This window comes from Athene noctua, chromosome 2 (assembly GCF_965140245.1).
Source record: "Athene noctua chromosome 2, bAthNoc1.hap1.1, whole genome shotgun sequence".
Lineage (NCBI taxonomy): Eukaryota > Metazoa > Chordata > Aves > Strigiformes > Strigidae > Athene > Athene noctua.
Genome location: NC_134038.1, coordinates 108,302,274 through 108,327,396, shown reverse-complemented (window position 1 = coordinate 108,327,396; position 25,123 = coordinate 108,302,274). Strand labels below are relative to the sequence as shown.

The window sequence follows — 25,123 nt, the reverse complement described above, 5'->3', positions numbered from 1 at the left end:
ATACTTCACCTTCCAAAGATCTGCTGTACTTATATGGCAGTAAACACTTCCAAACTCCTTTCTCTGTATAACAAAAGAGTATTTTTCTCCAAGTATTTGCCCTTTCTCTGTCTCATAGCCTGTGCTGCCTTGATAACATACCTTGTGGTTTGCTGCATCTGACAATGATATATAGGAAATGTTCTTCTAGAGTAGGTCCAATTTAGCCCCTTGTGTAGCCATGCCCAAGTCTTACTGAAACCAGGGGTAGTGGTACATGCACAAGAGCTCTCCTTGGGCCTAGTGTTTGGATGTACTAGGGTTGTCTTTTTCTATTGTGGGTTGGGTTTTTTTTATATCTCACATGGCTCTGGAGAGTTTGCCCAGAGTCTGGCAGAGTCACTAGATGACCCTGAATGAAATGCGCACACAAATACATGGTAAGGCACAGAGCGTCAACAGAAACCGTGCTTGAGCAAAACATCTCTGCTGCTCTTTTTTTGGCACTTGTTAAGCTGTTAATGTAAGCCAGCAAAGAGCTGTGGCACCAGGAGCTGTCACTAATGTGTGAACCAAGCGTGATGGGCAGAATTAATTCCATGTGTAGCTGTGCTAGCAAGAAGATTAGTTTTTGCTAAGTTAGACTTTACTACTAACTTCTATGCCATGCTTTGGCCTTTCCTTACTGTTTTGGAGCTGCTGTAATACCAAGAGAGTCCCTGACCACATCCGCACCACTGACTGTGAGGTGTCACTGCCTTGAAAAGCATCCTGTAGATAAGACAAAACAGACAAAAGAAGAGGTATCATCAGCTCTGCAAGGGTGAGAGCCTGAGGTACAGATGGATTTTGAGGAAATATCTGAATAGCAGAGCAGGGGAATGGACGTAACATGCTGGTTTAATCTAGGTAACGGAGGAGGACTGGGCAGCACCAGATGTAGGATGCAGAGCATGCTAACGTTGGGATCTTCAGGAGGGTCGGCATGCCGATTGCTAATGCACCAAAACTAGTGTCCTCAGCGCTATTCTATAGATAGGTAGCAAAGGTTACCAGCCCACCCTACAGTCATCTCTCTGTTTTTTCCATGCAGACCATCAGTCTTGCTCTTAGTTTGAAAAGAGTTTGCAACAAACTCTCTGCATGGTAATAGCACACTAGGCCTCTCTTTGGAGTTATCTGGGATCTGTATGAAGCTCCTGCAGCACTGCTTAGGAGGTGTTCACAATCCAGCAGATTAATTTTTTTCACCTTCTGAGTCACAGAACTGGGGAATCTAGCAGCAGGGCAGTGAGCTGAAGGGGAGGCCAGTGTTTCAAATGGAGCATAAAACTGAACGTCAGGCAATAGACAGACATGATCCTGTGTTGTGGTTCCCTGAACCAGGGATTTCATTGAACATGGTGGATAGTCAAAAGGCAGCCTAAGAAGCTGGGATTTCTGTAGGAGAAACTATTTTTTACTTGCAGTTGCAAGGTATTTCAGTGTTTGCTTCTGCTGTCATCAAAGTGGTTGCTATCAAGAGAGCATCTTAACTCAGTTTGGCTTTTCTCTTGAAATCACATTTAAAAGGAGATTTAAAGTGACTTTAGAAAAAAAGGTGGTTCAGGGTCATGTTCTCAGTGTTTCTGAGATGTCTCATGTTTTTCTGCTGACTCTGCCGTGTTAGCAGCAGCGAAAAATAATAAATCTGCATGTTGTTGGCACAAGCACATTGGAAGGCGGGTAGATCTTCTGGGGAAGATTTGGCTATTTTTGCTTCTGCTGGACAGAAAATGTCTTCACTCCATGTCCCTGAAAAACCTTATGCAAAGTCAATATTTTCTTTTTTTTTCCCATAAACTTTTTCAGTGAATCCCCCTTTGGGGGGGATGAAAAATGTTCCAGTCTCTGGGTGACCAGCATCTGCAAACGTTCAGCTGAGTGCCAGGAAACTTTGGCTAAAATCTATTTGGGTTCTGGATTTTCAGATAACTGAGGATTGTTTTTATTTACTTTGAGGAAATACATGTTTCAGAAAATTATCCACAAATTATTCAGGAGCCCCATTCCAGAATCACCATTTAAGTGGAAAGTTCCCAACCCCTTTTTTTTTTTTAATTGTACTTTGTGTTTCTATGGTTGCAATCCAGGCTGCTGAGCTGTGGCATCATGTGCCTGCCAGCCCTCTCCAGACCAGAAGTGAATGCTGGCTGCATCCAGGATGTCAAATATGGACCAGCCATGGGAACAGCAGGTCTTTTACCTGGGAGAATTGACACCGCAGTGATGGTGCTGAGGTTTTCATGGGTGCCTGGACACATGTGCAGCATCATTTAACCCCTGCTAGCACTGTGGGAGGATTTGAATGCAGATCTCCAGAGAGAAGACAGCACAAAGACTTTGCTGGTGCACAGGCTGGCCAGATGACTCTGAGAAACAAAGGCCTGGAGGTGATATCTGTGCTGTTAAATTCACGGGGCCAGGACATGAGCACTGGCTAGCCGTTGATGAGGTTGCTTAACCATTAGCACATTCCCTGGCCAACCCTGTACCAGTGGCTGCTGTCCCAGCAGTGCCTGAGCACAAATTGGGGTAGCTTGGGCTAGGGACCTGTTGCAGGAGTTGAGATGGATGAGACTCCCTCTGTTTTGAGAAGAGGAGGAGAATTTGGCTTGTGTGCATCATGCTAGCTGCTTTAGGGCTAGAAAATGGGCTCTGTCTTGCTTATTAGTGTAGAAGTACCCTAAGGTTTACCTTAAATCAAGATGTAGGAATCTATGCTCAGAGGATCAGCATGGAAAGGAGGGAAACATGTAGGGGTCCCACTGAAAAAGAAGAAATCGGGGGAGATTCGGTCCATCTGCACCTCCCCTCAACAGTCACAATGTGAGAAATTTCCTGCAGGTTTATCTCCTCCTCTTGTACCACTGCTTCCTGAGCCCTGTGTTTCTGCCAAGGCTCAGAGGAATGGCACATCCTGATGTCACGTCCCTCATTCAGCTCTGCGGCGATGTCATCCCAGGGCTGGGTTCTCCATGGCTGCAGCTGCGAGTGTAGGCGGCTGCCGACAAACCCTCCCCAGCTCTGACTTTTAAGGGTCTTCACATCTACATCAGGACCCCTGCTTGATGTGATCGGTGATGGATGAAGTTTTGGGAAGGACCTGCCAGAGCAGGGAAAGGGTGAAGCCAGGGAACATGGAGGCGGAGGGAAGCCAAGCCTGGCACGGGAGACCTGGCTGTACGTGCAGCACCACGAACTCTGCACATACTGCATGAAAGACACTTTTTAAATAAAAATAACAGAAGGGAACATGAAAGACCCCAGTAGATGCCAGCAGTGACTGTGAGTCTCCATGCTGGCTTGGTTCACCCTGCTGAGGACACGCTGTGCTCTAGTCTCAAATATATGGCTTTACATTAGTGTGTGTAACATGGAGCAGGAATCCCTTCCCAAAGCACCTTGCTCCAAAGGGTAACCGAGGTCAGATGCTCAATCAGTGCCAATCTGCAGAGTTTCTCTGAGTTCAGGAATCCTGAATAGAGCTGCTGAGATCTGGCCAGCATTAAGCTTATAAAGTGCCTTACAGCCTGCCCCATCCCCACCGAGTCTGAGGGCTGGAGCTACATGTCATCCTGTAGACCCCAGGGGGACAGTCTCTTGGGGGTGTCTTCTCTCTGCCTGGTGCTGCTGCTGTTTCTTGGTCAAGTGTGAAGAGCATCCGTGATGTATCAAACAGGCATATCTGGGCTTTTCTGTCTGTCTGAGGTGGGTAAAACAACATTATCTACTCTATCCAATATGCCTTGTATTGCCCCCACTATGAATTAAACCTGCCACTGAGTACCACAGTTGTGCTCTCTCCCTGACCCCTGTTTTCTGTTTCCCCCACTCCAGCAGCACTGAGATTGCCTGAGGTTTTGTTAATGGGGCAGGATAGGACTGGAGAGGGGAATCAGTCTTGGGTGCTGGGGCTCTCCTGTCTTCCCTCCCTGTCTTCCTCCCAGGTGAATGGGCCCTCGTGGATGCAAAGCAGTAGCAACCAGTGTTCTTGGAGGTGTGAAGCTGCATTAATTACTTTGAGCAGCTCTTCTACCCAAACAGCCTGGCTGAAACTGATCTGGTTCAATCCAGCCGTTTCCAAGCATGCAAAAGCCTAAGCATGTTGTTTAAGTTCCTTGCCTGCTGGGAAATGGCTAGTGTCTTATCCCCTTTTACAGTTTTTGGCAGGAAATGTGACTCTGGAAGGTCAAACAGAACTGACCTGATGACTGGGAGTAGTTGTTACAGGCAAAGTCTTAATGTGAGATCATGCAAAGTCTTTACACTTGTGATAAATCTCATTTAACTCCCTGGGTTCAAAATCAAACAGGGCATGTACAGCTCTTTGTAAAATCCGAGTCAAAGACTTTCTGGGCAATGAATGGGTTGTTGCAGTGAGAGATCCCAGCACTGCGCGAGCAGGCCCACACCTCATTGTAGCAGTAACAGAAACGCTCAACAGAGCTAAGATACAGCGGTTACACAACGCCAAATCCTCCAGCAGGTTTTTGGAACAAGAGCCACCCAAATGTCCTTATGATGCATTCTGGATTGACATCTGCTAAGCAAAAGAGGGGATGATAATGCAGTGATTTATTCAGGGTGCCTGAACTGTTAAATAGTTAAACGTTTGTTTATTTATCTTCAAAGAGAGGATGCTGTACTTCCCAACTGGTTTTGTTTTTAGAGCTGGTGGAAAGCCAGTTCATTATGAGTGCTGCAGCACTTGAGAGATTCTCTCCCCTTGATCTTGGCGTTACTTCAGTTGGACTTTTTTCCGCTGTGTTCTTATCCTGCAGGAAATCTGTGAAGGAGAAAATAGGAAGACGAAAAAAAGTAACCCAAAGCCATATGACTTTTATTTTTGAAATCCAAGCAAGGAGTCTGGAGGAAGACATACCATGGGATAGAGATATCTATGTATTTGGTATAAATCCAGCAAGCCTGATTCAGTGATCTTTAACAGTGGTGTGACACTGTTAACATTAGAAGCTCCTGATGCGTATCGGCTTAAGTGAAAGGTGGGGACTTGGATTTGTAGTGTTGATCATGCTGATGGATTTATGCCAGAGATCAATCTGACACAGTAACTGTGATGCAGAAGAGGCAGAAGTGTTGTGTTGATTGATCAGTGTTGACTTTTCACGATGGGATAAGCCCCTTCCCAGTACCTTTCTCTTGCAATACTGTGCTTCGCCTGGGCATGTTGTTACCAAATGGTAGCAATGAACCAAAGATTTGGCAAGAGTACTGCAAAAAGGGATACAAAGTGTAAGGAAACACATCTCCATGTGCTTTCTAACTCTTCAAGGATGTGTACTTTTTAGAAGTCTGCTTAAAAACAAGTTGTTGTGTTGTGTGAAGGCTCACATTGCACAACGCTGACCAGTTAAAGCTTCAGCATGGAGCAGCATGGATCTACGTCAACAATTCCTCACTGTGAAGTGATGACAGCCCAAGGATGGAGGGGAGGGACTGCAGAAAGACAAGTGGAGCCAAGCCTGCGCATCTGGGCCAAGTGAGGGCAATGCTCCCTAAAGCCTGAAAAAGCACAAGGAATCAGTTAGAGTTGGTTTGGGGGAATAAGGGGAGGAATAGGATGTCTATGGAAGGAAGCTGTGGAGTTCTCTCCCAGGTGCAAAATAGAAACCCGCTTCTGTTAAACAAGCTCCGTGGCAGAGCCCATGGAAGCCTACCTATCTGCGCTGAGGTGCACATCATGCACTGCAAAGCCCTGGGGGTTTCCAGGTGGCTCTGCCTGGTGTGGAGGCTCTGCCAGCTGCAGGCGTGGAGCCTCTGGGGCTACAGACAGGGGAGAAAACCCTCCCTTGGCAGGAGATGCGACAAGCTGAGCCCACAGGTCGTTCCCTTCCCCATGGCTCATGGATTTGAGGGCTGATTTTCCATCCTCTTTACTTTTGTGTAGGGAAGGGGGAAAGAAGAGGCGTATCTGAGTGCAAATTGTTTTCCATATAAGCAGTGTTTAAGTGATGTTGCACTGAGATCGCCCGGACTGTTTCCCAGATTGCTCAACAAGGCAGTGATGTGATCCAGGGAGGAGATGCCCGGAGGTCAAAGAGGGGAGGTGGGTTTGGAGTTTGTGTTTTGCTTTGAGATTGACTGTATCACAAGAAGACCCTGAAGTCCTTTTTTTTTCTGTCATCGACAGCACCTAGATACATTGCACAGCTCTTAGGATTCAGGGTAGGTTGAAGGCTGAAGTTTGCTAAATGTTATGTGGCCCCACAGTAATAAACTGTCCCTGTTGCAAAAGCTTTGTAGGACGCCCATAAACAGTATCCATCTCTAGCTCCTCTGTTCCCTTCCACACAAGTTCAAACCCAGCAGCATGTCCAGGAGGTCCGTGATCACTGGAATAGTGTCTCTGGAACGATTTGGATGTGGCAAGTCCTCTCTTTGACCCATGCCTTTCCTGTGTCCCAGGCTCTCTGCACACTGGCCGGAGCTCTCCACCCCCGGGCAGCGTTCCTGAAGAGCAACAGCAGATTGCTCGCCAAGGATCTTATACCAGCATCAACAGTGAGGGCGAGTTCATCCCTGAGACCATGGATCAGAATGTAAGTGGGGCCAGGGCGTGTCGGTTAAACTGGGGCAGCATTAGGCATAGGGGAGGCTGCGCCCTGAGTGCCATTCCCACCATTAAATCCCCAGTGGGCCCTGTGCATGGGGCTCAGGCCTGCTTTTTCCAGGAATGGGTGCCTCTGGGCTTGCAATGCTCAAGAAACAGCAGGTCCGTTTTCCAGGAAGCCTAAGAGCCTGCTACAGTGGTGATGGAAGCATGCTCGGAACATCAGGTAGCTCTGGAGGAGCATAGATCTGGGACACACGTGCACACCAGCTGCCGGGCGCTCGTGGCCGCAGCCTTCCCAGATCCCAAGGACCACAAGGGAGTGTGCCAGACAACTGATTGCCTGCGATTGCAACAGCCTGGGGATGTCAGCAGCTCTCACTGCTTCCCGTGTGCTGTTTCTGCTTGAGCTCCAGTTACAGTTCTTGGCTCTGCCCACAGCTCTATGGTTTTGTCTCTCTGTCCCTCCCCCATATTTTTTTTTTCCTGTCTTAATAAGGATTTTGTATATTCTAATTCCTCAGTAATAAAAAAGCAGCTAGTTCTTCAGCAGTGATGAGCAATACCTCTTCCTCCAGTCAATTTGGTACCCACAATGGGGGAAGCTCTGCAGTGTCGAGGGACCAGAGCAGAAGCAGCTTACACCTCCCTCTCCAGTTGCATCTCTGCTCAAACTATAGCTCTGAAGAGCTTAATACAGGTCCTGTGAAGTCACCTGGGCTGTCTGGGCACACAATTCATTCTTTCAAAGCTCTTGGAAGGGCAGGACCGGAATCCACAGTTTGCAGGAGGGCTGGCTGTGAAGGAGGGACATCCGGAAGGCACTAAGCTCACTCCACAGACTGCTGTGATGGCGGGCCCCAAGGATCTTGCCTGGGGAGACATGCATTTCCTACACTCAGATAGCACCCACTAGCTCTGCTTTTGTGTTCAGGCTGTGCCAGTGTTTCCATGGCAAAGTTGTGTTTTCAACGGTTTATTATATAGCCATTAATAAAATAAGAAGTCACTCTGGGTGAGTCTTGGCAGCGTCAGAGCGCAGATGTATCTTGTGCTTCTTGCAGCCAAAAGTTGGCTTTCTATTGTTTTCACATGCCTTCCAAACACGTTTGGTAGGATTAAGACAAAGTGTGTGTGCGTGCAGGGGGAGGGTCCCTGTGAACCCCCCTTGGGTGTAAATCAGTGCAGCTCCACTGGCTGTTACTGGAGCTCCGTTAGTGCTAGCTGAGCTCTGAGCCTGCTCCTGATGAAGGTTCCCAGATGCTCTTCTTGCTTTTCCCCAGCATCACGCTGTGGGTGGCCTGCTGCCCTTCTCTGGAAAATTAAATGTGGGAGAAAGGGAATTTGGGGATGTGGGTTGTTTTTTTTTTCTCTTTTCCTTGAGCAGCCATGCTTTTCCCTGTATAGGCTTTGCCCTCAGAATGTCCTTGTGCTGCAGCTTCCATATGTGCCTCATAGAAAACCACTTACAAGCTGGTGCTTGCTGCCTGTTGGGGGATGCCCCTGTGCAAGCCTGTGATGTAACTGTGGTCTTTGCCTGGAGACCAGCTTGGCAGATGAACAGAGGTTGAGTATGGAGCCTGCTTGGATTCCCAATTTTATGCTTTTGAGAAATGTGTCTGTTTTGGCATGGTTTTAACTTCTGGGAGAGACCTGGTGTGGCTGGCAGTGGTGGGGAGTGGGGTCTAGCAGAGCTCTTGCTCCTCTTTGGCTAGTGTTTTTTGAAGGATGAGGCTTTGGGGTAAAAACTGGGAAGCAAAGAAAAATTGCACTTTCCAGTTGAAACTGTTCTGCCAAAACAATGCAATCTGTTATGACAACTGGTTGAGGAGGTCTAATGCAGGAGCAGCGCATGGAAAGGGAAACTGTACTGTACAGAAGGAAGGAGGAGCAATGTGGGTACAGGAGCCAGCGAAGGGTGACTCCACGTGGTGTTCAACCCTCATTGTTCAGCTTTCCCAGGAATGAGCTGGGCTTGGGGCTGGCTGTGGAGTAGAGGTTAGTGAGTGTCCACAGTGGGTCTGCAGCTAGGAGGAATCATTGTACTTAATGCAGCACAGCGTGGCCCTGAGCAAGTTGTGTTCCGTGTAGAAGTGCACATAGCCCCTAGGTTTGCCACTCAATACAAAACCTCTGTTGTTGCTAACCGGCTATAAATAACCCCCTCCCATACAATGTCTCATCCAGGAAGCAACACAAATGCAGCTTTTGACTCATTGAGCTAGTGAGAGCCAAGCCAGTTCCTCCAGCCAAAAGCCCTGATGATACTTTGCTTATCAATGGAGAGGAAGGCTGATCTTGTGTGCCAGGGCAGCTTGGGGATGTCAGGAGTCCAGGGCTTCAATCCTGGCTGTGGCCCACAATATCCATTTGGCCTTGGGCACATCATTTGTGTCCTGATATTTATGTGTTGTTGTTTTGGGTTTTTTTTTCACAAATACTTGGAGTACTTTGAATCTCATTGACTTCTTAGCATGCTTTGAACATCAAGGTGCTAATTATCTTTGCCTCGGTTTCCCTACTAGCAAATAGTAGTTGGAAAGAACAATAACCCAGAGGGGCACCATAAATGGATTTCCACTGGGAAGAAAACTTCTGTTAGATTGGATCTCATCTGTACTGGAGCTGGCATCAACTGGTGTAAATCAGGCAGCTTCAGTGGAGCTTTGTTGACCCTGCAGAGGTCTGCTAGTATTGGAGCTTGAAGAGCTACAGTGCATAGTTTTATGTTTTTTCCCTTTTCTTTCACTGTCAGATGCTTGAAGCTTTCATCAGCCCTGATGAGTCACTGTCTGGGAGCTGCCAGTCGCTGGACAGATCAGTGGACAGGTGAGTTGTGCATGTCACCATGTTCACAAGCTGAAATGCAGCCTCTGCTTCACAGAAGGAGAAGAACAGGGTCAGTGGCACCCCCTGAGGTTCCTGTAGGGATGAGGATGCACCTGAGAAAACCAAATTTATCCTGAGTGCTAAAAGCCATATCCCAGCACAGACATCTGTGTGATGGTATGATTTGGATTTCAGTAATCTGAGCTGGCCAGTGTAACTGGGCATCTGCAGACAGCCTGGCTTTCTGTGCTCAGATTTTCTGCTTTGGTCAGATCCCTCTCCTACCCCTCTGGCTTTCTGCAGTCAATACTCCATTAGCCTCTCCATGCCTCCTCCTCACTGGGCACGCTGTCTGCTCTCCACTGACCACTTGTAAATTTGGCAGCCCCTGATCACTGCCAGCAGCCACAGACATGTCAGTCAAGGTGCTGAGGACACCAGATGAGCAACAACTAAGTTTAGCTTCTCAGCAGGAAGCAACTAGGACACGTTGTACTAACACAGGCTGCAGTTCAATAGTTGGTGCAGCTGGTTGGTCCAAGCTCACACGTGCACAGCAACCGTATGTTTACTGCTGTGCACGGTAGGCTGTGTATAAGACACAGTGTCCTTTTGGGAAGCAATATATATATTTTTTTTCCATCTGCATCAAAGATTTTTTTTTTCTCCTGTTGCTTTTGCCATACAGCACCAAGGCTGTGTTCCAGCAATTCTGCATTGTGTTGATTGCGTAGCGTGCTTCGGATTTGCAGCTCTGTGCGCTTTGGATCTGTCTCAGCATCGAGGTCCATTTCCTTTCTGTGGCTTTTAATAATTTCCTGTGATGTATTTGCTCATTATTACTGCTGTATCTAAGCTGGATTCCTTGTGGTCCCAGCCTCTATGCCCCAGCTTTGCGTTTGCAGACTTTGCTAGGAAGAACAACAGAAGGAACACAGCCTGGTTGTACCACTTTATTGTTACAATGAATACTGAGAGAACTGAGAGAAGTGTTAGGCATGTTTGCGAGAGGGTAGTATGGCTTGATTTCACATATAAAGAAGCAGGCAGCTGTGTTCAGTCATGGGGTCTAGGAGCTTGAAAAGGCACGAGGAAGGCTATATTCTTCAAAGGCAGAAAGAGGAGTAAGTATGGCTATTCCTGCAAAGATGTAGCTGAGCCCTTGCAACCAATTGCTTGAGAGGGCATTAGCCTCAAGAGGGCAGAGCTAGTCACCAGGCATGGTGACCAGTCTGATGCTAAGAAATAACACAACAAATTCTGCTTTGCTGTGGCAAACCTGCTGTGATCAGCTTTGACATGAGTAGATTTTAGAGCACTTTGCAAAGCAGTTTTCTACTACTATGCCCATTTTATTAAAAGGGAGAGTGGAAAAACAAGTGCAGATCAGCCTGTTGGGCCTTAGGCTGGGGTGAAATTAGGATTGCTGAGATCCCTTTGCAGTGCTTTACCATCCTCTCAATGTAGTTTAAAGACCTTGAGCCTTGAAGTACCAATCCCGCACTCTCCCTTCTGGTCTTTTGGGAGGGTGTGTGTGCCCAGTGACGATGGTACAGACCCTCTTGCATGAAGAAGGTGGGCAATGATGTTGCAGAGAAGGGGAGACCTACGTGAATCAAGCATGACTGAAGGACTTCAGTGTGTACATCTGCAGCAGCTAAGAAATGTTCAAAGAAAGCAGAGTTGCACAATTGAACACTTGACGTTGAGGGAAATCTGTAGCCCTCCTCCTGTGCTGTCTTGTGCATAGCTGTTATGGTCTTTGGCTGCTTCGTTTCAGCCTGGTGGTTTTTGCAGGATCCCTTTTGTTTGCCACAGGAACAAGCTGCAATCCAGAAAAAAAACAATCTTCATTCCTGTGCAGATTGAGCATGGGAGCTCATTTGGGTAGACTAGACCAGTCAGTGCATCTTGTGGTATAGCCTGTCATTTCTGTGTGTAATCACTTCCTAATTCATTCCATAGCCTTTCTGATATAATAAAGTGTATCCTTTTTTTTTTTTTGTTTCATCCCTTTGCAGCCCTCCCTTTACCCAAACCCCTGTTCCTGGAAGGAAGACCCATCCCAAAGACATTCTCGACTGCATGGGTAAGCACTCTTGGAAGCTTGCATTCACTTCAAAGTATAAAAAGCATGTAGTAAAGAGACTGGATAAAGGCTATTAGAGACATGACACTGCATGAAAAGCAATTACAAACAATCAAGCAAACCCACTCCATTGCTCAGGTTACACTTCAAAAATGACCCTGCAATGATCAAACATGAATGTTCTCTAAAATCAAAAGGTCCAGAGCATCAAACATAGGCAAGGCTGCTCTTGTCATCATTAAATGTTGGCTCTGCAGCAACAGTGGCAGTAATACTGAAGAACCTTTGGGCCTGGTTAGGGAATCAATTTACAGCAACAACAGTCCAAACTGGGCCCTGAAATAAATGGCTGCGAGCAAGTAAAGCTGTTGAAAGATCAGAGATGAGTTCTGTGTTGATAGAAGTTGCTGAGGGGACCTTGCTGTTGTATTTGGAGACAACTGCGAGGTACTGACAAGCTGGAAAAAACCTTGTGGGATCATATTTTGTCTCTGTTAGTACCCGTGAGTTGCACTTTCAGGATCCCAACTTCCTACATAGCAAAACCCAAGTCCCAGACTCTCTAAGGAGTTATACCTCTTCCACTTGCATTAATAATAATCTCTAATACTGCAAATGCTGTTAAAGAAAGTGTATTGGTAACTTGCAAGGATCATCGGTTACTGCTTAATCACTTATAAACATCCAGCTGGTTAAATCATGGAAACTCTGTAATATTGTAATGACTTTCACTATTAAAAATGAGCAAATGGCAGTCAGCCTGTGGCATGATAACTCATTTCTGGCCTGAGGAAGGATTTCTAGATTGAACTGTAGAGATGAAGCTGTGGTTAGTCCACGTTGCTGAAGGTTTTAATACATCCCTAGTGGTAGGGGAGGCATTTTGCTTTGAGACACCACTCAGCATCATTGCTCACACGTGGCTCACTGAGAACCTCCTGACCTGTCCTTGTTGCTTTTCTTGCTGACCATATTTCAGCCATTATGTGCTCCTCTTGCACACTGCTGTAATGGGGAAATCATGCTGAAGTGCAGCAGAGGCCAGGAGTGGTCTCCAAGGAGCGGCTGCTGGCCCCAGGCTAAGACAAACAAACAATCAGAACGGACTGTGTCATTAGAATTGGATGGAGGAAAAACAGGAGGTGAAAGATGGGGGGAGGGGAGAAATGGCAGATATTTTAATCTCAAATTATTTAGTGCTACCAGCAATGGCTTCCTGTGCTGTGTTTTTTATTAAAAAAATATGTCCTTATCTCACATGTCTATCCATCTCTTTCATAATCTCACTCTAATCTAAACTCTGATAGTCTTTAATCCCTACTGTATATTCTAAGTCTATCTTTCTAACATTTAATCAAAGTAAATATAAAAGTTTGGACTTCTGGAGGTATAAATTGGTCTCTGGCTTTCAAAGGTCATGAATTGTATCTGAGAAGAAAAAGGGGAGAGATTGTCCAGTGTTCGCCAAGTGCTGGTTTTTTACGTTTTCCTAGAAATAGCTGATACCAGAGCAGAGGTTTTGGAGTAGATGGATCTAGGCCTGACCCTGGCTGGTAGTTCTGTTTCCACACTAATTTTAGCATTTTCCATGTGCAAATAACATGTTTAGTGCTCTGCCTTGGAAACCAGGCATGGTCTATGTTAATCCCCTGCCTTGTATTTGAACAGTGTCGGCCAGGATCCATAAAGTCAGCAGTTAAACCGCTTTGCTTTTAGGGTACCAAGACCAGTGTGTCTAACCCTTTTGACTAAGGAGTGCGTGACTAGACAGATTTCAGAGTGAGCCTTGGGGAACGTATGATTGTGTTCACGAACAGCTTGTCACCTCATTCTTACCTGTAATTCAGTGTGAAGACCAGAACACTTTCCCATAAGAAGCTCTCTGGGCATTTGATGCTGAGCTTATCTCAGAAACATGTGTCTTCTTGCCTCCTGTCAGACTTTGACATCCCGTTCTGTGAGAGATTTGGGAAAGGTGGAACCTTCCCGAGGCAGTACCACCTCTCCCAGAGTCGCAAGGACTACAGTGACGGTAAGAAAATGATAGAGGATCGGGGTGGGAGGTGCTCGATCCAGGATCTCCATGGCTTGTGACAATGCTTAGGACTGGAGAGACCTTAGAAGGAGAGATTTCTAATAAAGGGAGAATCACCAAGTAATTTGGGATTCACTTGTGTATTCTGAACAGCATCCTCTGTGAGACCTTGTGGATCTGCTCTTGGGAAGTGCTGGGCATCTACAGCATGTATGAAAGTCATTGCTCAGCTCCTTCTCTGCTTACACTGATTGTTTTAACTTAGCCACATGGATGATTGGCATTTCTCATCCCTGGCGATATTAGTCTTTCTGTTCTCCTAAATTGCTTGCTTTTGAGGATGCTGGTTTGTGACCTTTACAGCAGGTTTCTCACAGAGCTGTAGGAAATCTCCTAGCAATTTCAGGGTACCAGTATCTGTTCACATCTCTGTGTTCAGCTGGTGAGCTCTGAGCTTTGGGGACCACTTCAAGACCTTCTTACTGTTTCTTCTTTCACTGTATAAGATTGCAAGTGGTGGGAGGCAAAACTGAATGAGAATCCAATTCCCTTGGAAAAAAAATACTGAGGACATGCAGACAGCATATTGAACCTTCCAGAATGAACTTCACCTTTCACTGACACCACCCTTGTGAAAGCAGTTATAAGATCTGGCATTGTTTTCATGATCACATATTGTGGACTTGGGGATGGCAGGGATAATTTGCAGTGTAAATCCCTGCCTGTTCAGAGTTTAACTGTGAGTAACCACCAACAAAAATCCTAATGTAATTAAACTGTTGCATAACCCTCTGGAAACATCTGCATTAGATGTAATGCCTGCTGTTAACAGCTCTTCAATTGAATTAAAAATGTTCACAGGGCTTTGCTTCAGTTTCATTATACTTGTTTTGTTTAATTTGAAGTGCATCGCTGGATTAGGGCAGCAAATGTGAGGAGATGATGATAGGTAGATCCAAGCTGGTGAGTGCGTTCTTGCCGTAACCCTTCCCCTTTTCTCCTGCAGGCCGGAGAACTTTCCCCAGGAGTTACTTCCCGCAGGAGAACCTGTTTCAGCTTGTCACTTCTAGCCGAACCAAGAGCTTTAATGGGGACAGCAAGCTCAGCACCTTGCAGTATGATGAGTACAGGCCCAAATGGTGGAACAATTGTGAAAAAGGTCTACAGGTCTTCAGCACCTCCCCCACGAAAGCTAGGAACTGTAAGTGAATCAAAGCCACTGGTGTCTGAGGCCTCAGTACATCTGGGTCTCAACACAAAATTGAGTTGCTGTGACCTTCTGAGTTACTGGGCATTAACTAAGCTAACCATGTGTGAATGCACTTTGATTCCACCACCAACACGAGGCACACTGCACTAGCTTATGTCTCAGTGAGGAAGACTTAATACAACACACTATATCTTACCTTGGCATGGAGCTGAGAGTGTGTGTGGGGTCAGCTGGTGTTCATCACTTGCTGAGTTGCAGAAAATTGCTTCTGTGTTGGACTGTCAGTTTGCTCATGCAGCAGAAGCTTCCAGGAGACTTGGGATGTGGGAGAAAATGTGTCCGGTCTCCGTTCCTTGGCTTACATTGCTATCACCCCAGAACCCAAAGATGGTATTGCAGGCTGCTCTGGTATTGCAAGACTGGCCATGTTATAGAAATTGGTGCATTCTGGGCCTGTTTAGTGATGGATAATAACCTAGAAATGACCAGTGAGATAAAACTCTTTACTGGTTCCTGCCTGGGTTGTCACTCAGCCATGCTGTACCCTGCTAACTAGTCCTATACTAGAGGAGAAAAAGTCCATCATTGCCTAAGAAAGCAGTTTTTGGAGGAAGGACTCTTAAAGAAATGTGACTCTGGTGCTTGCAGCCCAGAAATCCAACCTTATCCTGGGCTGCCTCAAGAGAAGTGTGGCTAGCAGGTTGAGGGAGGTGATTCTCCCCCCTCTACTCTGCTCTCATCAGACCCCACCTGGAGTTCTGTGTCCAGCTCTGGGGCCCCCAACATAAGAAGGACATGGACCTGCTCGAGGAGGTCCAGAAGAGGCCTTGAAGATGATCAGGGGGCTGGAGCACCTCCCCTGTGAGGACAGGCTGAGAGAGTTGGGGGTGTTCAGCCTGGAGAAGAGAAGGCTCTGGGGAGACCTTATAGCGGCCTTCCAGTACTTAAAGGGGGCTACAGGAGAGATGGGGAGGGACTCTTTATCAAGGAATGTAGGGATAGGATGAGGGGTAACAGTTTTAAACTGAAAGAGGGAAGATTTAGATTAGATGTAAGGAAGAAATTCTTTACTGTGAGGGTGGTGAGACACTGGCACAGGTTGCCCAGAGGGGCTGTGGCTGCCCCCTCCCTGGCAGTGTTCAAGGCCAGGTTGGACGGGGCTTTGAGCAGCCTGGGCTAGTGGAAGGTGTCCCTGACCATGGCAGGGGGGTTGGGACTGGCTGATCTTTAAGGTTCCTTCCAACCCAAACCAGTCTATGATTCTATAATTCTGGGACTTGTTTCTGCTTTATACTAATGCAGACTGGGAGACATCCTCCCCCACCAGTAGCATCATTGCAAGCCTGATTTGCACTTTGTAAGGGCAGATGGACCCTGATGCTGAAATCTCCTTGCTGTGCTCTTCTCTCAACCCTCTCTCTCATATAGCTCTGCAGGCACCTGTGAACTGGAGGCTGGGGAAGCTGCTTGGAAGAGGAGCTTTTGGGGAAGTTTATCTCTGCTACGATGCTGACACTGGCCGGGAGCTGTCAGTGAAGCAGGTGCCTTTTGACCCTGACAGTCAAGAGACAAGTAAAGTGAGTACGAGGGCAGGACGTTGTCCTGCAGCACACTGGGGAATCCTGGGCTAGAGGCTGCAGGTAGAGGTTGCAGAGCCATCTGTGTCCGTGATGGAAGGCAGTGTGCGGAGACAATATGTGTTGTTTGCTCTCTTCAGAGTGATTCCAAATGGCTTGTCGTACCAGTCAGCATGCGCTGGTGACTTCTCTGCCTCCTAGTTCCTTGGTCATGTTGGTCTGCTCTGTCTCAGATATCACCTCTTGCAGGTCTGTCTGGTCTTCCTTAGTTTCATCTTTCTTGCTCCCTTCACCTTCTTCCTGCTCTGGGTGATGCATTAGCTTTGCTGGTGTCTTCATTCACACCTTTCCAGAAAAACTCCTTGAGCACAAGCAATAATAATAAGTAAACCTGTCTCAAAGACAAGCCCTTGTGTAGACCATCTGTCTTTCTCCTTACCTTTTCCTTGGGGCCGTGCTCCTCATTTCTGAGCCTTATGTTGCTGATGTCCTCATGGGCACTTTCACAGGTGCTATGAAAAGAACACTCACTATGGACTAATATTTGGATAATATTCTCAAAGTAACCATTCTCTTTCATCACACAGTATGTCTGTTTTGTTGCAGGAGGTGAACGCCTTAGAATGTGAGATTCAGCTGTTGAAGACTCTCCGCCATGACAGGATAGTGCAGTACTATGGGTGCTTGCGGGATCCTGAGGAGAAGAAACTGTCTATCTTTGTTGAATACATGCCAGGGGTAAGTGCAGTTCCTGCTAAAGATTATCCTGAGCAACAGAGAACAGATTCAGACTGCTCTGGAGTTTGGTGAAATTTGGATCTGGAATTAAGCTGTTCAGCTGAGTTCTATATCTAATGAGCCAAACCAAAACAGTGGATGCACTCCTAAGGCTGGGGAAAGCTTAGGTTGTGAGTCAGATGCCATGGTGAAGCCCCACAACATGGCACTGGGTGAAATCAAAAGCCTTGAAGGCAAGTTTTAGGTTTGAATCCTGGAGCAGGGTGTGTTCCCAGTCTGGAATCTGAACTTGGTGAATGTAGGACATGATCCAGATCTGGCTCCAAACACTGTGGCTTGAGCTTATCCGTAAGTATTTATTGCAAATCCCTGCAGGAAAAGCTAATAGTACAACTGTCCACCCACAGCTGTCACCAATTATTTATGGCTTTCAGCACGTGTGTATTAAAAACAGTGTTACTCACTTGTAAGTCTCCTGTTCAGGACAGAAATTTTTGTTGGTAGCATTATCCTCTCATGCAGGAGTGGCTTCAACTTGTGACTTTGCTGATATAGGATGAAATAGCCCTAGGGAAAAAGATCAGAAAGCTTAGAGGGAGTCTAAGCAGGGGTTGGAGTATGTGCAGATTAGTTGAACATTTTTTTCTCTGTTTTTGAGCATGTGAATGATATCAGCCATTTAAACAAAGTAATTGGATGGTATAAATCAGCATAACACTATTTACATTGCCGGAGGATCTGTTCTCCTAAGTCCCGCCTGTTCAGCTGGATTAATTCCCCAGAGCATGGGAGAATAAACCCTTGTTTATATAAAGATTTGTAAGGTCAGAAGGGACTATTAAGTCATCTGGTCACAGATAATTTTGGTCATTAGTAAATGAGCTAGAAACTCCCCTAATGCATCTTGCACGTGAGTAGTCAGGTGGACTTCCACACGTTTGAGTCTCTTCCACGCCCTGTCCTCCCTGTCTCCCTATGGGCAGGTATCTCACTTTCAGGCCTTACCATGAGGCATGGACCCAGAGGAGTAAACCCCGGGAGTTTCAGCAGTCCCTTTGCTGCTTATTCTGCAGTGTGCCAATGTTTGTTAGCAGCCAGGAAACCAACATTTGATGCTGGCGCAGTGTCCAGCAGGGCTGGAAGTTGAGTGTTTGTTTTTTTTAGTGATAAACCAGAGCTCTGACCAAATACAGATTGACTTTCGTGCTGCAACAATGGCTCATTTCAAAAAAGCAGCTCAGGGCTTTGGCTTCCAAGGCCAGTGGAAGTGAATGAGGTCCCAAACCTGCAGGACCACAGCTCTGCAGTGCTGGGTCTGGCCAAACTTCTGATTTATCACAGCCAGCTTGGCAAAAGCTTCATGGGGCTAAGCTTGGGTGCACCATTAGCCTGGCGTTCCTATGATTGCCCCCATTAAATAGTTGACTCTGTATTTTCTGTCCTGCCCTGCCCATAAACAAGTTTTTTGAATTTATGCTTAGAAAACAGAACAGTCTATTTGACCACAAGCCTTGAAAACCCCGTTTCCCCTTCTTGTTTGATGTCCCCGAAGCAGCATGAGGGAGGCCAGGATAAGAAAGCTTGTTTGGTTGTGGGTGAGGGAACACACCCTGCATACAAGTTGCACAAGGGGGTAATTTCAGAGCATCTCGGGTTACTTCAGCAGCAGTGTGAAAGGGAAAGGAGAGACCCATCCACAGGATCACCACCAGCCTCAAAAGAAGGCCAAAACAGTAGCAGGGCAGAGCAGCAGCAGAGGTGTGTGGATGTGGAAAAGCTGATGGAGTTTGATTGACTGACTTGGAGCAGAGCAGCCCACTGTTTCCAGAACCGAAGGACTATGGCAATCTTGGATCAACCCCAGAGCTGCAGGACAGGCAGAAACAGGATGAGTTTCCCCTCCTGCTTTCCAGATAACCTGAATACTGGAGGGAGAGCTGGGTGTGTCCTGTCTGACTGAACCCAAAGTCTACCTCTGGTTCATTCCGATTGGACAGAAAATATAGCTAAAACCAAGGGGGTTTAACCTCTTGCAGATGATAGATGTCTGCACCCCTGCTTCCTTTCCTCTTTGATCAATAAAATCAAACCAGTCGGAGCCTGTATGCCTGGGTCAGAAATTCAAGTACTTGCAAATTGTCTACCCTGGGTGGTCTTGCTGAAGCACTCCCATGTGGGGCTGATCATGTCCCTCATGAGTCTGTCTGCCTCATGGCAGTGTGTACTCCTTGCTGTGAGAAGCTGTGGGGGAAAGCTTCATAGAAGACTGACTTATCATCTTGAGGAACTAGCCGAGTTGATCCTCTCACTTGAGTTGTAACTCCTGATTAGTTTGGTTCTTCTCCATGAGCTATTGGTGACATCCAGCCACTAGAGGCGAAAAAAGATCTGTCGTGTTGGCAGAAGGTAGCTCTGGTCGTACCTTTTTCTCCACTGAGATTTGGGACCTCTTTGCTCCATTAAGCACTTAGTGGATTTTTATCTTGCTGTTTCTGCAGAAGAGTGGGGGGGTTTTGAGCTGGAAGATAGAGTAGTCAGGAAAGTTTAAAAAGCCACTGTGACATGATGGTTCTGCTGGTCCTTGTAGTTGATGTGTGTTGTTTCTTTGCAACAGGGCTCAATAAAGGATCAGTTAAAAGCTTATGGTGCTCTGACCGAGAACGTCACACGGAAGTACACCAGACAGATCCTGCAGGGAGTCTTCTACTTACACAGCAATATGATTGTCCACAGAGACATTAAAGGTGAGTAGATAACACAGAGAGGCTTCTTGCTTGTTCGGATTTGTTCAACCCAACCTCCCCCTGCCCCAGTATAAATCACTGCGCAAAACACAGTGCTGGGATCTGGTATTTAAAGTATTTTTACCTCTGGCCTTCACCAACTTGAACTATGAGAATCCTGAACAAGCAGCTGAAAACAAAATTTCGTGCTGTCTTAGTGCTTGGGAAGCCCAGATTAAGTACTCTTGAGAGGGATTATTGTTAACTGCCCTTACACATCTAAAATCCTGGTGTAACACACCCAAGAATTGAGAGGACCTGACACTGAGAGATCTGAGGCTCTGTTCTGCTCTCTGTGGGTGAGGAGGATGATCTGTTGTCTCCTGTTCGTTGCTCACTCTTGGGAAACCTGCTGAGTGAGGAGATGCTGGTGGGAGTCAACCCTCTTGGAGAGCAGCTGCCTTAGGAGAGAATGATTTTATATAATGCCAAGTCCAGCCCCACCAAGGCCTTTGGACTCCCTCATGTTCACCTCTTTGCCTGTGTCCTTCCTGCTTTCCTCACTGTAGCCACTTCAAGTTGCTGCTTTATCTCTTGGGGTTTTTCATTTTGCTTTTCACCCCAGGTGCCAATATTTTGAGAGATTCTGCTGGAAATGTGAAACTTGGAGATTTTGGGGCCAGCAAACGCATCCAGACTATCTGCATGTCTGGGACGGGGATTAAATCTGTCACGGGAACACCATACTGGATGAGCCCAGAGGTTATCAGTGGAGAAGGCTATGGAAGGAAAGCTGATGTGTGGTAAGGAATACACATATATAAGGAATAAGTAAAAACCCCACTGCTGCTGATTAAACCAAACAATCCTCTTGGGAAGTTGTAATGGGAGCAACAGGTATAGCTAGTAGATAGACGACAAAGTAGCGCCAAGGACGGAAATAGAAGCTGAATGTTAAAATCAACTATGCAGATACCCAGAGGGAGCATGTTGCAGCTGAAGGTCCCAAAACAGGAGCACTCAGAATTACAGCTTGCTTTTGGAAGTTCTCATTGCATGTGAGGGTTATGTGCAGCTCGACCTCATAGCTTCTCTTTAATTCTGGAAAGCAGGTTGATAGCAAAGTTTGCTAAAAGAGCTGTTGAATTTTGGTGGCTGTGATTTTAGGTTAGCTAAGCCCGGCTCAGGGGGATCTTGTGCAGCCTCTCAAAATCTGCTGTGGGCTGTCTGCATGTGGCTCAGTCACAAAGACAACCAAAATCATTGGCTGCTTGTGAATATTTTGATTTGTGGAGGATGTCAGCTGGAGCCTGAAAGAGTTGGGAAAACACTACTAGTCCTCTCAGTAAATGAGGAGAAAACACTGTCTTCGCAGTGTGCTTTCTGTTGGGTGCCCAAGCAAGTAGGGACAACAAAAACTAGTCCCTCCAACAGAACCCTGCTCTGGCTGATGGGAGGGAAATGTGGTTCAATTTACTAGGAGCATCTATGAATGGAGGTGGCAGAGAGGGTCCCTGCTGAGACAAGGACTCCTCAGCAAGCACAGAGAAACCTCTCAGGCTCTTTGCTGCTCATCTGACTTGCTCCTCCTCAGATGCACATCGGAGATGAAGTTGGATGTAGGCAAACGGGTTTCATTCTGGCTCAGCTTCCTGGGGAACTATGTGCTATTGCTGAAACTGTGGTGTCTAAACTTGTACCTGCATTTCCCTTCAGGGAATGCTCCAGTAAGGTCTCTCACACTTTTATGAAACTTAATATCTGCCAGCTGACGTAGGCAGAAAAGTCACCAGCTTTAGGGCAAGGCTTGCAAGTTCGCTTCCAATAGTGGGAGTGGAGAGCTCAGTGCCAAGGACCCGTGTAAACAGCTTCAGGGGGCCATGTGTACCAGAGACGTGTGTGAGGGTTTGCTCCCTGCACAGTCGTTTCAGGCAGGCACAATCCTAGAGTCGATTAGACTTCAACTGCGCAGCCACCACCCCAGTCCCTTACCCGCTGTCATACCCCTGTGTGTTTGGCATTGTTGCAGGAGTGTGGCCTGCACTGTGGTGGAGATGTTAACAGAGAAGCCGCCGTGGGCAGAGTTTGAAGCCATGGCAGCTATTTTTAAAATCGCCACCCAGCCGACCAACCCCCAGCTCCCTGACGGCGTCTCGAATTCCTGCCGCAACTTCCTCAAGCAGATCTTCGTGGAGGAGAAGCGGAGGCCGACGGCTGAGGATCTGCTGAGGCATCCTTTCGTCAACTGTGGGCTCTGAGCCCCTGGCAGTGGGGATGGGGAAACGCCGGTGGGAGGGGGGTGGCTGCCAGACCCGTGGCCTTTTGCGCTCTGCGGTTCAGACCTCTGCCCTGGGCTGTCCTGGCAGTGGCCCCCACAGGTCCCTTCTTGCTCATTGCTGGCTCGGCACCCGCCGCATTGTTGGATTTCCAAGCTGCGCTCAGGACTGTTGGCACCGGGAATTCAGGGCGAGGGATTTCCTGGACTGTGTGGGTGCTAGTCTTGGACCAAGTAACCTCCTTGCTGCCAGCGATACCGGGGTCGTCCCCCCTCACCATGTTACTTATCTCTTGGGAAAAGCGCAGCAAATGGGATCTGTCCTCCCCACAGCACGACAGTGACGCTGGCAGCATCCCTGGGACCAGTGGAGGAATAAGATGCTCAGTGGTGATCACCACCTTTTGCAGAGGAACAGACAGGGGCTTCAGCCAAGCCAGAGGAGATGATCCTCAGACCACAGAGTCGGGGGGACCCAGGCGTCCCTGTTCACAAGGGGACTGAACCCTCCTGGAGGTCATGGGACCAGCCAGCGTCTCCAGCGGGGCAGCATTTAATACTGTTCTGTGCCTTAAGCGGTTACAATCAAGGAGTGATACTCGACTCAGCACAAAGCATAGAGTCGGGTGTGATGATGCAGCAGCCATGTTGACTTTGCCTTTGTGCATGTGCGTGTGTGCGTGTGCATGTGTGTGTGAGCAAGTCCTGGAAGAAGGGGTCTTTTTGGGGTGTAGGAGGTCTCTGCGGGGTACACCCACGGATGGGTACCTGAGACCTCTGCCATGGGCTGTATGGAGGGATGTTTAAATGCTGTCCATGCCTGCAGTGGGCAGGGCTGAGCACCAGCCAGTTCATGCTGGGAACCATCAGGGTTGAGGTGGGATCTTGGCGAGGGCAGCTCTCTGCTCATGGCCACAGCCCTGCTAACCCGTGCCTGTGCTGCTATGCTGGCACTGGAGGGACACCAACGTGTTTTGGAAGCGGAGCTGCAGGAAGAGCCCAGTGAGTCCCTGTAAAACCCACACGGGTGCCTAAAATTAGGCAGAGAGGACTGACGCCTGCAGATCTGGGCTGATGAAGGCTGGGTGCATTCTCCTCCATGCCTTGTGGGACCAGCCCCGGGTGCAGGGAAGGGGGACATCACCTCCACGGTGGTGCCCAAGGGAGCATCTGCAGGACTATGAAGCCTCAGACCAGGAGAGCAGAGCTGTGTCAGTCGAGGGCAGCTGGAGGCGGATTTCTTCCCGCAGTATATTTCAAGCTGTAGGAGGAAATGGGCCAGATGAAAGCCAAACTGGGCTACAGCCTCTTTGACCAGCACTACCCTGCTGGAAAACCTGGGCACGGAGCATGCACCGAATCCCTGGAAGGTAATGAATTAATCGGATCTTGGTTATTTTGGACAAATTTGCACCATCTCACCTGCCCCTTCCCTGCTGCATTAGCTATTTCTACCTGGCTCAGCAAAGACTTTAAATAAGCAGTTACTGGGAGGTTGCTGTGTTCAGACCAGTGTGTCAAACACCAGTTTATTTTAATATTTTGAATTGAAAGTAAAAAATGTTGCTTGGACTGAAGAGGAAATTGAAAAATTGGTTGTTTGTGTGACTACACACATCCTCAAATTCTGTCACGTGGAAGAAATCAAGACTTTGCACTGCTAGTGTGGTGGTGGGACCATTTCCTCGTCCACAGCTCTGAAAGAGAAGCAAAAATTGGAGTTATTTTGGTTTAAAAAAACCCCAAACTGGTAGTGTCAGGGCAACACTATTCACTAGAAACTTGCCTGCAAAGCTGAAGAAGCCAGTTATTATCCAGGCTGGGCTCCAGTGAAGCTCTGGGGCTGTGATGGGGCCCACGGCAGTGATGGGCAGCTTTTCTTGGGCAGGGGGCCTGAAGTCATCTTCTTTCTCCAAGGGTGAATGAAGAATTTTATTCTGTGAATAGGACCAAATCCATCAGTCTGTTCAGTCATATGGGATGGATGGAAAAAATACATGAAAAAAAAATCAGTGTTGGCTGGGAAGGGTTGTGTCAGAAGAGAGAAACAAAGTGTGTTTTTACCAAAGCTAAAAAAAAAAAAAAAAAAAAAAAAAAGCTATTTTCTCCTCTTTCATTGAATCTGTTTGGTTTTTATTTTCTCGGCCCTTCAGTGGTGGGTGAGTGTTTTCCTTCTTTCCAAAGCCTTGAGAGCGAACCAGGATTTCTGGTCCCCCTGGGCTGGAGCTGCCCCAACACACTCCCAGGGCCCTTAAACCACCCAAATCCTCCCGTGGATGGATGCAGCTTGAGTGTGTGTGTGTGTGTGTGTGTGTGTGTGTGTGTACACGTGTGTGTGTGTGTGCGTGTGCAACTCGCTCCTCAGGTGCCTTTGCCTTTTTATTTTTGAAAACCCTTGCAGTGTTCTGATGTACAGAATGAAACTAGGAAAAGAGAATGTAATATTATGCCATGTGAAGTTGTTTTCCGTTTGTTGTTGTTTGTTTTTTTAAAATTTTATTTTATTTTGCCTGTAGTGGGCCTGGTGGCTTTCCCTGTGCACCGCATCGTCATGTATCCATCCAGAAATTATTTTCTCGGGGGGAGGGGGGGGCTGGAGTGGGACATCGCCCGTCCCCTGCACACCAGTATAGTCCCTTCCCAGTAGGACAGATCCCAGCAGGCAGCAGCTGTGCGAGGAGCGGTGACGGGCACACGGTGCCTCCTGGCCTGACCGCCCCGGGTGGCAGCGGGGCCGGGGAGGGTGACAAGGCAGGGATGGAGCTGATGGTTCGGGCGATTCACTCTAAATAATGAATCTGTGCAGTTCTCAGACCCTGCAGCCCTGCGTGTCCCTTTGCCCTGGTGTCCCACTTTGTTCAAATGCTCCAAACGCACAGGGTTTATATTTTTAAAAATTTATTTCATTTTAATTCCTTTATTTTTATTTTTTAATTTCCTTTGTTTTTCTTTTTTATTTTTCTGTATTTCTTCTTTCCTCCCCTTCCCCCCCGTCTTTTCGCCCGCTCCCTTCTCTTTTCTCGTTTTTCTTGTTTACGTTTCTGGTTTAATTTTT

The 25,123-nt window shown here is 47.4% G+C and overlaps 1 protein-coding gene across 3 annotated transcripts in view; it reads left to right on the top strand.

The window, feature by feature from the left end:
* The window catches only part of LOC141957805 (mitogen-activated protein kinase kinase kinase 3-like), an 83,285-nt gene extending 58,702 nt beyond the window's left edge, over positions 1–24,583 (top strand). For all 3 annotated transcript variants that reach the window (XM_074899854.1, XM_074899855.1, XM_074899853.1), the window contains 10 exons: positions 6,448–6,581; positions 9,348–9,421; positions 11,443–11,510; positions 13,450–13,542; positions 14,552–14,746; positions 16,184–16,332; positions 16,939–17,070; positions 19,685–19,814; positions 20,419–20,596; positions 21,823–24,583. In XM_074899854.1, coding sequence (XP_074755955.1) covers positions 6,448–6,581; positions 9,348–9,421; positions 11,443–11,510; positions 13,450–13,542; positions 14,552–14,746; positions 16,184–16,332; positions 16,939–17,070; positions 19,685–19,814; positions 20,419–20,596; positions 21,823–22,051 — 1,382 coding nt within the window. In that variant the 3' untranslated portion in view covers positions 22,052–24,583. The remainder of the gene's footprint in view (positions 1–6,447; positions 6,582–9,347; positions 9,422–11,442; positions 11,511–13,449; positions 13,543–14,551; positions 14,747–16,183; positions 16,333–16,938; positions 17,071–19,684; positions 19,815–20,418; positions 20,597–21,822) is intronic.
* The last annotated feature ends 540 nt before the right edge of the window (positions 24,584–25,123 follow it).